Source organism: Hirundo rustica, chromosome 6, assembly GCF_015227805.2.
Source record: "Hirundo rustica isolate bHirRus1 chromosome 6, bHirRus1.pri.v3, whole genome shotgun sequence".
Lineage (NCBI taxonomy): Eukaryota > Metazoa > Chordata > Aves > Passeriformes > Hirundinidae > Hirundo > Hirundo rustica.
In genome coordinates this window covers 33460639-33474069 of record NC_053455.1, presented here as the reverse complement: position 1 = coordinate 33474069, position 13431 = coordinate 33460639, and the positions used below count along the sequence as shown (strand labels likewise).

Here is a 13431-nt window from a genome sequence, read left to right as displayed (position 1 = left end):
AATAAGAGAGCAACCAAATTTAAATATTAATTCTCAAATTCATGTACTTGAATTGAGCAAAATTTTTCTTGCAGTGTTGTGTTCTCTTTTCTCTGTGTTATGCTTGAATATATATACATGTTATTTTAAAGGCAAAGTGGTGTAAATTTTGAGAAACCTAACAGAAAATTTTGATTTTCAAAGAAAGTGAGAAGTGAAGTGTGCATATTTTCTTTCTTCTCTTTTCTCATGCCAGATGTTTTTATCCTGCTGCTTCCACCCCAAAAAGAGGTGTCTTCTCTGATGCCAGTATTCTTTATCTAATATCATTCTGCCTGGCTACTCATTTTTCTTATGTATTTGGAAAAATTTTCAGCCCAGTATTCTACGTTTTGCTTATCTTTTCAGTGTCTTTCAATTTTTCATAACTTGATTGTCCTCTATGTGCAGCTGCACCACTCTTTCTTTGCCTCTTTGATTGTATTGCTTATATAATTCTCTGAAATGCTTATACATTTAATCTACACCATTGCAGTTTTACAAAGTACCCACATACCAGTGTAATGTTGCATTTCAAGGCAAGTTATTACTTTGCTAATTTTTAGGTATTACAATACTCTGGTTTTGCTACAACTTGTACATAGTGCCAAAGATGACAAAAAAACCCCCCGAAACCCAAAACAATGATAATCCTCAATGCCTTCTAATTTTATTAAAAATGTTTTCCTATAAAATTTTAATAACACAGATCTCCAAAAATGCTTTACAGAAATTACCGTGATAGCCTTCAAAGGAAATGCTGACTGAGAAAACTGCTTAGTCACCTGGTGTTGTGCCATCAAATGTGCTTGGCCACCTAAAATAACCTATTTTATGTCTCTGTCTTTATGAATTGCATGTAGACAGTAGGTACCTCATGAACATTTCTTTCTGTTCAGTGTTGTAGCTTCAAGAGATGGAATGAGCCATCATGAACTGTATTCTGTGGTTTAGGGATTTGCCATTTTCCGCAGTTGTGGAAGCAGGTGGTTTAAGCTAGATCTCCAACTTCTTGGAATAAATGGTTAATCATGAGGCTGTATTGAGACGTCTCTGAATGAGTGTTGAGAAGGTAAAAACTTGTCAGTTCAAACTGATATGTCACCTATAGTTCTCAGAAAAATGATTTTTCAACACTTCAATGGCCTAATGAATGTGAAAGCTAGAAGGAAATGTGGGTCCTTTCTCAAGTTAGAACCAAAGCAACTTTCAGTTGCTTATCACCTTGGTAACTTCATTATAGTTTCCTTCTTAGGAGAGCAGGAAGAAGAACTGGAACAGATTGGTAATTAACATATTTCACTGCTTTGTCAACTTTCCTCTTCAGCAGATCGCTTTTCCTAAGATGGTGGCAAGCTGTTGTCGGTTCCTGTGCTACTTCTGTCGCATTAGTCGTCAAAACCAAAAGGCCATGTTTGAGCATCTCAGTTACTTACTGGAAAACAGCAGTGTTGGACTGGGTACGCCATGTAGCTGCAACACCTAAAAACAAGAGTAGGAGCAACTGTAATATCACAAGACTGATATATAATTTGTATCACAGGCTGAAACATGCTTAAATCAACTGTGTTTTTTTCACAATTGTATCATGCTTATGTGTCTGAATTGTATTAGAAACAAGACAGTCTGATCTGAAAACACCTTGGAAGAAATTAGTATTAAACATATGGTTTGACATTTTTCCATTCAAAATAGTTGTGGTTTGAAATCTAAGATTAAATTGACTCCTTATGGTGCTTGCCTGTTTCATCTGGTTTAATTTTCCTTGCCTCTACAGTTTAGGCTACTGAAGTAAATTTCATCTTTTTCTTTTGAACATTGAAAGTATGCTTTTTAGTGCATGTGCATTAGCTTTTGTAACACAAGGAAAATTTTATTGGATAGATAGGTGGCTATAATAAATCTAGGCAAGACAGCATGTGATTTCACAATGATTTAGCTCTTTATGTGTGCATTTGGCCACAATAAACAGAAAACTGGAAAAGATTAAAGAAAGAAACCAGGTAACTGAAGCTTGAAATGTCTCTTTTTTGCTAAAAATTGGCATATTTTAAAATCTTGCCTCAATAAGGCTGTGCAGAATTATGTAGTTAACATGTTGGTCTCCTAAGGAAATAGTATTCCTCTGGTTTGCTATATTGCTAATAATGATTTTTTTTCATCTGTATTTAAAACCACTGTGGTCAAGTATGCTTATAGAAATGGATGTGAAGTCAGAAAAAAAAAGTCAGTATTCTTATTTTATTAAAAATAATTGACTGTATTCAACAAAGAATTGCCCAAAAATGTACTAGGAATATAATTATGTTCTGGATTCTAGCGGGATTGCTGCCCTCTGCTGCATGAATATGTTTACTGCAAACTCCATTTAATTATTATGTATTAACTTTTTTCCTGCAGCATTTCCTTCAATGAGGGGTTCGACACCACTCGATGTGGCAGCAGCCTCTGTAATGGACAACAATGAGCTTGCACTTGCATTGGAGGAGCCAGATCTTGATAAGGTGGCCACTCTGACCTATTTACCCATTTACTGAATGCTGTACTTGTGATAAAAGTGTTTAAAAGAGCAAATGTGGTCATAGTAGTTTTTGAATATGTTGTCCTCAGAAATATCCACTCAGTTGCCTGAGCAGTATTTCCCTGATTTTGCTTTATGCTTATCAGGATTCAGAGCAAAAGAGATTTATTTCTATCTTCTACATCCTTTCACTATTGTTATCAGGTAGAAAGGATGACAAGAAAAAAGACATGAAACAGGAATATTGTTGGTTGGGGAGGAAAAAATTGAGAATTAAGAGGAGAATGTTAAAAAAAGGACCCAGGTCTTTTGGCTTAAATCATAGCGATTTTAGAACTAAGAGAATGGAAGGGCAGGTATTTCAAGATGAAAGGTGAAACAGAATTTTAAGAGTAGGGTTAATGGGAAACTGAATCCAGAATTTAAGTCATTGGCAATGGTTAGGAATAAAGGGGAATGTGAGGAGAGGAAGGATGAGCTGGAAAATGTGGTAAAATGTAAAAAATGGCATAAAAATTGTATGTATATCACAGGAGGACAACAGATTTAGAGATGGAAGTGCATCTCTAGGATGCACTTCCTAGACAAAGGAAGGAGGTAACTGAAGTTAGACGTGCTAGCAAAGCATTGGGCTACAGAAAAGAGAAAACAGGATTTAATGTAACACCTAAAATGATAGCTTAGCACAGGGAAAATCTCTGTGCAGTATGAGAGAATCCTGTGGTGGCAGTGGAACTTGTGGGACGGTTTGTGATCAGTATATGGTGTGGGAGAGGAAAAGTTGTGAAATTGAAATAAACGGGCATGTTACATAGCTTGGGGAAGACAGACAAGAATATAAATGGAAAGGATGTGAGAGAGCACGTCCTTACTAGGCAATATGCTGTTGAGAAGAATAAGCAATTCTCTATCACTTGCAAAATGGCTGAGTGTACTCTGTCCTGTCATTAATGAAAAACTAAATGGTATTGATACCAATCCTTGGGATACAAAACTAGTGACTGTCTTATATTTTCATGGAAACTACTGTAGAGAAAGTCACTTAAACTGAATTTCACTGTTGACCATATATTTAATTTACTGATTACTTACCTTGAAATACTTGGCCCTTTGTTTACTGAAATACTTGGCATTGTACAAATCCTGAATATTCAAACTGTAACAGATATCTGCTGCAACATAAGCAGTATTTTACGCTGAAAAAATCAGGGTGTATGTGCCTCAGACTGGGCTTCTCAAAATCATTAGTTATTTTAGCTGAAAAAATCACGATGTATTGGCTGCAATGTACTACCTTTGGTGAGAAAATAATTATCTAGTGCAGTATATGGAGGTTATTCATTAAACAAATCTATATACTAAATAATTGGAGAAAAATAATGCTGTCTGAATATTAGCTGATGGATGTGACAGACACCGTATTCACAGAATGATGCAGCATTTCTAAGTGACTAAAGGTGTAGAGGCTTTAGTATTTATTCTTTTCCTGTGGCAGGGAGAGATTAGGAGAAAAAGCAAAACAGGCTTAAGCTTAAAAATGAACAAAAATAGTTTTATTAACACACACTAAAAGAATGAAAAAAAAAGTTGAGAAAAAGAAAACTTAAACTAAAACAGAATGACACTTTAAAACACTCTTCTCCCTCCTTACAAATTATTAACTTTCTTACTAAACAACATAGAAAGACACAACTTGTGATTTTCAGTCAGTTTCACTATTTAGACATAATCACTCATTACTTTCGGAGAAGAGTCTCTCTAAGGTTTTTTTCATTAAGACGTTTGCCACAAGAAAAAATAGTCCAGTGCTTCCAATGGCGCACATCTGCTACCGCCTGGAGTTTTTGCAGACTGTGATGTTCTATCAGCAAGGCCTCTCAGTGTATCTGGGGTATTATTTACAAATACTTCTTCTAGTCTAAAATCATCTTTATCTCAAAGGCTGAGACCTCCTTTTAATCCAGGAGTGGGGGCTTTAAAGCTCTCAATTAAATCTCAATCACATCAGTCCTCAATTTTGATTAGAATTAGCATTCTCCCTAACAACACTAAGATGCTACAAAGAGCAGTCCATTTCTCCATAGTTTACCCTCGAAAAGTCCAGTTAAAAATGTCCACTTCTTCAATCCTATTTCAATCTTATTAGTTCTTTCACTTCTAATCCACTGACTTCACACGGTGTCTGTTCTACATACCCTCTGTTTTCTTTCTTCTTTCTCTCAAGGAAGGGTTGTGCTTTAAAAGCTCCATGTTGCTAGGAAAGAGTTAAATCTGCCCAAGCTTGCAGGGGCCATGTGCAGGCGCCTGGCTGCATGAGGCTGAAGAAAATGCAAAGCTGTGCTGATGGAGGAGGCTGGTAGATGTCCTTTTTTCCACCCCTTGGTCTCATCCAGGGCGGTCTGGCTCAGAGCTATGACAAAGCTGTAAAAGGGCTCAACCCAGGCCACTCCCATGCGAGTAGCAGTTCTTGGGGTCCTGGCTGGGCTCGGCCCGGCCGCCCAGAGGGCACCAGGGCCTGATCCGGGCTCCCCTGCTCTCCATGCGGGCAGCAGCTTCCAGAGAACCGGCTGGGCCTGGCCCGGCCGCCCAGAGGAGCAGCAGGGCCCGACCCAAGCCTGCCTACCGCCTACGATGTTACCTCATGGCTGATTCCAAGCGAGAGCGTGAGATCCGCTGCAGATTAGTTTTAAGTGTCCTTTCCAAAGTCGCATTGGCATCCTTATTGGTCAAACTAGCTGCCAATATCTTGGCTAGCTTTCTGATAGGTCCCTGTCCTCCCCCTCCACAACCACTCTACGGTCCTGACAGAGAAAAACATTTCACATTTCTCTATGACCAGAAAACAAAACGTGCCAACCCATGATAATAGCTTATCCCATAAAAACTGTGCAAAACAAATAAATTACACATAGACAGCTTAAATACTGAGCTTTTGCCACTGCAAATTTAAACTTTGTTGCATATAGGTAAAGCCTTACCAAATAAGGGCCTTGTTACCCTTGTAAAATCATGACTCAGGCCTGCTACTTCAGCTAAGCAGAAGAGGACTATGGGAAAGTGACTCAGCTGAATTGGAGGTAGAAAAACAGGCTATATAACCATTGCCTGTTCACATTGTGGTGTATTTTGGTTGGCTGGATTATGTTTATTATGATTTAAAACTTTACCTACTAAAGGCCTCACTGCTTAAAATGGCCTGGTTTTCGCAATAAAACTGCTCCCCTCTGCACCTGCCTGGGGAGTCTGCATTGCTTTGCCTCCTACAAAACTCTTTTTACTGCAAATGTGTGACTGTGTGGATGGTAGAGGATCACACAAGAAATGTATCCCATGGCTGGATGATGTGCTGTAGTAAACTGAATAGATTGAAATTATATGGCTTGGTGGTAACACTGTAAAATCTTAGAAGAAAGAGATTTATTCTACTGGTGTTCTCACATTTTTTTATGATCTGCATTTCTAGACCCCTGTGCAAGTATGTATTCACTTATATCTTCTGAATAAATGCTTGAAAACTATCAAGAAATTTTTAGAAATTACTTACTTTTTCCACAGAGTGCTCTGAGTAACTTCCTTACTGCATACTGCAATAAGCAAATTTTCCACATCAGTCCATTTTTCCACTGTTGCAGCCTTTTGCAAGCAATTTATATACTCAGCAGACATATAATTCGTCTTCCTAAATTCATAACTTTTTCTCTCTTAGGACACTGGATAAGATTATATTAAGTATAATCTCATCATATATCTCCCTTTTGCCATTAATTTTGGCTGACTACCATTTTAAGAAATTATAATTTGTATCTTTTTTTACAAGTTCATGGAAGATTTTTCATGGTCATTACTTACTTTAAGTGCTATAACCATGCTCATGTGTTGTGCTTTGCACAAACTTATGATTTTTTATTTTATTTGAAATATACAGTTATCTGCAAATTTCCTTTTAGACGAATGAGGAAATTATTCTGAATATATTTCTAAAATTCAGTTTGCTATAATTAAAGTAATTTTTCATAATTTCTCAAATATTTCCCTTAGTTAAGGAGATTCCTCTTGATAAGAAATATTGTGTTTAAAAATTTTATATTACCAAAATTTTTCAGTCTTTCTGGGTTCCGACTCTTAAAACTGCTCATTGATATTTGTCATTCTTCTGAAGAAATGTGATGGTTTTCATATCTATTTAAATTAGAATTGCACTCTATAAACTATATATACATTTGATGCAATGTTTATTTTTCTGTTGTAGCAAATAAGCCATACATGACTTTTGATCTGATTTTAAAGCTGATCAGTATTTTAGTTGTCATGTATATACCGTCAAAAAGATCTGGATTATACAAAATTTTATTCTACTTTCCATATTCCATATTTGTTCATGTTGTATTTTTGTGTCATCATATAATTAGGTAACTTCAGAAACAGAGTGATAGCCTTTTTCATTTAAAAAACCCTATGACAGATAAAATAATGAGCTATGTTGTTAGATTCTTAGCTTAAATACCCAGAATATAAAAGATCTTGTAATTGAAAAGAATAAAAAAAAAAAAAAAAAAAAAAAAAAAAAAAAAAAAGAAAAGAAAAGGATCATTTTGGTTTGTAGCTATTTTTAGAAATGTATTTCCAACGTATGAATAAACGATTACTTCTGTATTGCAGGTTGTTACCTACCTGGCGGGTTGTGGCCTGCAGAGTTGTCCAGTATTGCTGGCTAAAGGATACCCAGACATTGGATGGAACCCAATAGAGGGTGAACGTTATCTGTCATTCTTACGATTTGCAGTTTTTGCTAACAGTAAGTCTGATTTCTTGGCCTCCAGATTCCACCAAAAGGTTTCCTTTAAATTAATTTCCTAACCATAAAAAAATGTTAAATCTGAAGAGAGGTTGATGCATACTCTTCTCATTACAAACACAAGACTATTGGTGTATGCTTATTATTGTAATTTTTTTTTTTTTTTTGACTCTTCATAGCTGTATTTTTTTTCTTAATTTTTTTTTGCAAATCACATAATTGAGTAAATTAACCTGTAGCCATGATAGCAAATCATGTTAGGAATTCCTTGGGGGTTACATCATTATATTCCTGCCACTTCTCCAGAAGAGTCTTTCCCATGCTCTAGCATGTGGTCCCTCCCATGGGAGACAGTCCTCCACAACCTTCTCCAACATGAGTCCATCCCACAGGCAAAAATTCTCAACAAACTGTTGCAATGTGTCACTTTTCCATGGGGTGCAGTCCTTCTAGGACAGGTTGCTCCAGTGTGAATTCCCCACAAGTCCTACCAGGAAACCTGCTCCAGTGAGGGCTCCACTCCCCTCAGGTCTGCAGGTGACTCTCTGCCAGGAGCCTGCTACAGCACAGGCCTCCCACGGGTTCACAGCCTCCTCTCAGGCATCCCCCTCTGCAGTGTGGGTCTCCTCCAGGGGCTGCAGGTGGATCTCCACATCTCTGGGGACCTCCATGGGCTGCAGGGGCACAGCTGCCTCAGCCATGGTCTGCACCACTGCTGCAGAGGAACCTCAACTCATCCTTAGGATGAGGACTTGTTTTATATTTTGTAACTTGGGAGAAAATGGAGTTTTCTTCTGACTTAAGAATACCTTTCAGGAGAAAATATATGTAGTGCTTTTTGGTCCTCAGGTGAGAGTGTTGAGGAAAATGCAAGTGTTGTTGTCAAGCTCCTTATTCGACGGCCAGAGTGCTTCGGGCCAGACCTTAGGGGAGAAGGAGGAAATGGTTTGCTGGCTGCTATGCAGGAAGCTATCAGAATTTCAGAGAATCCCAGTCGTGACCTTCCTTCCCAGGCATATAAAAGAGAAGGGTAAGTAAATGTAAATGCTTGTTTGGTAAATGAAGATTTAATAGCTGGTTCAATCATGCTTGCAGTATGTGGATGATAGACTTTGTTGTGTAAGGCATTACACAAACAAGGAGAATTAGAGATTCACATCCATAAGCAGTTGTCATATGGTATTCATAAAGTATTAGCTAGATAAAAGTGGAATAAGAGTTACAGAGAGAAAAAGCCTGAAGGATAAAACAAATGAGAATATTACTGTGGAATGGAGCTAGAGTTAAGGTAAAGTAAAAGAGGAAGGTAGAAGTCTCATGTGAAACCAGCTATTGCATGCTTACCCTAGAGACAAAAACCCTTTAGTCTGGAGCCAAAGGGATGAGTATGTCTGGTGAATAGTCTCTGGATCATGTCATTAGCTCCAGAGAAGAGCTATAAAACTTAGATTAGCAAAATTGCTCACTGTTATTTTTAACTTTTTAGTGAGGAGGAGGAGGAGGAGGAGGAAGAGGAGACTGTGCACATGGGAAATGCTATCATGTCATTTTACTCAGCTCTCATAGATTTACTTGGACGCTGTGCACCAGAAATGCATGTAAGTTCATTTTACCACTGGCTCAGAAAATGTAGGATATTTGTAAACAAAACTGCACATTCTAACTAAAACTTTCTCTATTCAAAGCCTTATTCCCTTCAGAACGTAGACTTTATGGCTTCTTGCTGTATCTAAGTAGATGCTGCAAGCTGTTAATAAAGGACCATAGTTTTTGATTCCCTTATGCTTCTTTATTTATCCAAAATTTTGATAATTTTTACATGACTATGGAATCAAAGCAACTTGAACTACCAGTATTACACAATTAAGTGACCAGTATAATAACTTCTGAAATTGACCCTTGATTAATTCTCTAGAGAGCCATAAAAATAATTTTTATAAGAATGTGATAGAGGGCTGCTTTTCATGCACATTGATGAAATATGGTGCCCACATCATGTGAATATGTGGAAAAATATGTAAAATAACTGTTTCAACCATAATGCCTGTAACAGCCACGTGCAAGACTTAGTTTTATTAGACTGACTGTTGCTTGTTGTTAAAATTCTTTAGTAGCTTAAAATCCTCTATATATCTCAATACAATAAGAGTAGCAAGTTTGGCTTGCAGCCTCCCTACTTACTCTTACAAAAGCTATTAAGATTATTAGCTGTATGTAGTAGCTATCTATTGCCAGACACTGTAGCTTCATGTTATGAAAATTACTGGTAGAGATTTTCAAACACAGGTTATGAATACGTGATTTCTGCTAGATGTTGAAGGGAATTGCTCACCTCATTGTTGCAAATGCCTTTTGAAGATTTTACAGCATAGAAATAATAGAAAAATGCATGAACACATCACACAGGCTGCTGCATCCATTTGTAGTGTAAAAAAAAGCAAGCTCAAAACTTGTCATCATGGGTTCTCTGGGTAATATGGGCATTTCATAAGTTTGGGTTTCATCACTGTATCTGGTTGGTTTAGAAATCTTACCAATGTGGAGTTTTTGGCATTGTTGGGAATTTATAATATTGTGAAATCATTGATATAAAAGTAAGGAAAGATACAAAAGTAGGAACATCTGAATTTGACAGCTTCATTCATTCTTGGATAAATTGAATTACTATACACTTTCTTCCACTGTTTGAAGAAAATCATATTAATAGAAATATTTTGAGGAAAATATTCTTATGTCCCTCAATACTAAATATCTTAATCAATAAATTTTTCTAACAGCTTATTCAAAGTGGAAAGGGAGAAGCTATTCGAATCAGGTCAATTCTTCGATCCCTAGTGCCAACTGAAGATTTGGTGGGGATTATAAGTATACCCCTAAAGTTGTCCACAGTTAACAAAGGTAACCAATACTTTATTAAACCATTTATCTTTCATAAAAAGTCTTTTACCACATTAGCTTTCAGATGAAAAATAGAGCAGTTTTGTTAGAATGGAATGTAAGCAGAGAAATGTTCTGTAAATTTTAATTAGATCTGCATCAGTTAGAGCTGCTCCAGTGGCACAGATATTTGCTCCTGTAGCACAGAGAATGTAAGAACATAATACTTTAAAGGATCACACAGATGGGCCAGTACCTTGTCTCCAGCAGTGGCTCTAGAGACACTACTTCTTTACGTAAAATATTTAAGCTTGAGCTCATCCCTTTATATTTCCACATTATCCAGTCATTTGTAGAATATTTTACCATTCATTTCTAAGTTTTCATTTTAGAGTGAGAGATAATTAAATTGCAAAACAATAGGGGGTTTTAAATAATAAAAACAGCATTCTAAATCATTCTTTTTCAGCATAGAACAAAACTGAACAAGAATGCAATTTTCTTTGAGTATGTGACTTTACGCATTAAATGTAATTATTATGTCTTTCATTGCCTTGGTGTTTTTTGTTTTATCAGTTATCTACTATTAAAAATTGCATTGTATATTTGTGTAGATGGCACAGTAAATGAGCCAGACATGTCTGCCAGTTTCTGTCCTGATCATAAAGCACCCATGGTGCTCTTCTTGGACCGTGTCTATGGTATTAAGGACCAAAGCTTCCTCCTTCACCTACTGGAAGTTGGATTTTTACCAGATTTAAGAGCTTCTGCCTCTTTGGATACTGTACGTATTTCAATATTGAGTTTAGTGGCTGGATATAGTTGGCTCTGTGAGCGTAAAAAACCTGGAATTTCAAGTCAAAACAGCTTTTAAACAACGGTATTATCCACTCACTGTATTAAAAAAATCAGCATTAATTCACTTACTATTAGTTTATATTGATTTAAGCATTCAGTAGCACCTTGTAAAGTGTAAAAGTAGTTTAAAATCTTTTGATAGAGGCTGTACAGTTATAGAATAAGTAGATTGAGTATACTGCAATAGGCCGAATGATTGCTTTTATTTCATGTTTGTTTCCAACAATTACACTGAAAATCCAGGCGTATGAAGAAATTGAGATGATGATGACAAGTGTTATTTAATGCTTAGTGGGGTTTTCTAACCCATTTCATCATGATAAACACAGCATATTTTTTTCTGCTGATATTGGTTCTGGGTGCAGGGGTGCAAGAGACAGGACGTAAATGGATGGCTTGGATTTTCTCCAGTTGAAAAAGAAATGGTTTTAGTCCTTGTGTATATCCTGAGAATACCATGTTAGCACCCAGACACCTAGGAGACTTAAGGACTATTACATTATTATGTTTTATAGCCTTCATATTTAGTGACTTTTATCCAGTATGATACTAACAATTATTTACTACTTCATACAGGTTTCTCTAAGTACCACAGAGGCAGCTCTCGCACTAAATAGATATATTTGCTCAGCTGTGTTTCCGTTGCTCAAAAGATGTGCTCCCCTCTTTTCTGGAACAGAGCATCATGCCTCTCTGGTTGACTCCACGCTTCACACAATATATAGGTTATCCAAGGGACGCTCCCTCACAAAAGCTCAAAGAGATGCTATTGAGGAATGCCTGCTTGCTATTTGCCAGTACGTATAAAACCTGTGTACAAATCAATTTCTTTTGTGCAGGATACATATTTTGACAACTTCTTTCTTTGCCTGTAGTGTGGACCAATGTGGAGGCCCAGGGGCCTGCCACCAAGATTATTGTGCTTCAGCCATGGGGGGGGCTGGGACAGATGAGGAGAAAACACCCCTTTAGGTGAGGGCAAGGAGAGTCTTGCTCTCGTACGGACCTTGGCAGACATATGTTAGTTTTCCTTAGGTTCTGTTATCCCATTGGTTTTCCCGGTTCCTGGCCCCTCCTATGGATCACTGTACCTTGTCTCTATTGGACACTATCCCTCAGATCCGCCCCTTCTTCCCTGTATTTAACCCTGTGCCCTCAGCCTCTCCTGGGTCTCTTGTCCCTGGAAGGTATTTGAGACTGTCTCCTATGCATGTGCTGAAACAAACAGCACTCAGGTTTCCAAACAGGACCCCGTCTCCTCACCTTCATCGTCAGCCTTTCTTAGCAAAGTGCTCCAGGTCCCGACAGCGCAGGTCGCTCTCAGGGGCAGCTATTGCACGCTGCAACAGACCTATTTTATTCTTGCATGAAATAAATGAGCAGTGTTATCTCAGGAACTGAAATGTAGATTTGCCTGTTCAGAAGTAGCACAATGTTCTGTGCTATGTCCTTCTATAAGTAGATAGTGAGATTCCATAAGCACCTAGCACTGTTTTTTCAAAATGCTTTTAATGAGAGTTTCGTCTCCCAATACGTAAATTTACTTCAATTTTTATTTCATTTACACTGAACTGTATGAATTTTGCTAATAACATTTATTTTTTACATTTACAGCCATTTGCGTCCCTCTATGCTACAACAGCTGTTGAGAAGGCTGGTTTTTGATGTGCCCCTGCTCAATGAATACTGTAAAATGCCTCTCAAGGTAAATACTTTATTTTCTGTACGTGCATCCAGCATAAAACTTCAAAATAAACTGTTGTTGTTTTTAAAAACAGAATGGGAAGGGTAAAGCAATGTAAAATTACTTCTGAATTGAAAATAATGTTATTGCTTTGTAGTCTTTCAAATTAAATGTAATGTTTGCAAAATTTTTGAAATCATGCCTAATGCAAAGAGTAAGGGGATTATGATATTTTGTATGGTGAACTGTTGACTTTCACATTGCTTCAGCAAAAGAGTATTTGAATGTATCAATTTAAATGTCAGTGTTATCTTGAGACTTCTTTTTCTGCTATGTGAACTATAATAACTCTTTGTGGGATGCATGGTCCAGGAATGAATTTTGAGTGAAATCTAAGAGAAAGGATGCAGGAAGGAAAATTCACCATTTATTTCTGAGTAATATGTAACTCAAGTTTTATATATCCTTTTGTTCTGTAAAAACAGAATTACAATTGTTAAATGATAAATACTATTTAGAACTGTTCTATCAGGTTTGTTCCTTTTTTGTTGTTGTTCTTGTTGTTGTTCTTGTTGTTGCAATAAAACAGCCTGATCTTAGGTCTGTGTCTTTTTGTGAAAGAATTGAAATTTTATCATATTTTAAAGCAGAGCGGCCATATTCACAAACGTACTCTGG

The 13431-nt window shown here is 37.0% G+C and overlaps 1 protein-coding gene across 13 annotated transcripts in view; it reads left to right on the top strand.

The window, feature by feature from the left end:
• RYR3 (ryanodine receptor 3) overlaps positions 1–13431 on the top strand; it is a 194929-nt gene that overhangs the window by 107287 nt on the left and 74211 nt on the right. For 10 of the 13 annotated variants that reach the window (XM_040067399.2, XM_040067398.2, XM_040067394.2 and 7 more), the window contains exons 41-49: positions 1346–1478; positions 2419–2522; positions 7199–7334; positions 8184–8364; positions 8821–8932; positions 10112–10232; positions 10826–10995; positions 11646–11866; positions 12684–12774. In XM_040067399.2, the coding sequence (XP_039923333.1) occupies positions 1346–1478; positions 2419–2522; positions 7199–7334; positions 8184–8364; positions 8821–8932; positions 10112–10232; positions 10826–10995; positions 11646–11866; positions 12684–12774 (1269 nt within the window). The remainder of the gene's footprint in view (positions 1–1345; positions 1479–2418; positions 2523–7198; positions 7335–8183; positions 8365–8820; positions 8933–10111; positions 10233–10825; positions 10996–11645; positions 11867–12683; positions 12775–13431) is intronic. The other 3 variants (XM_040067396.2, XM_040067397.2, XM_058420965.1) reach the window with 1 other exon arrangement.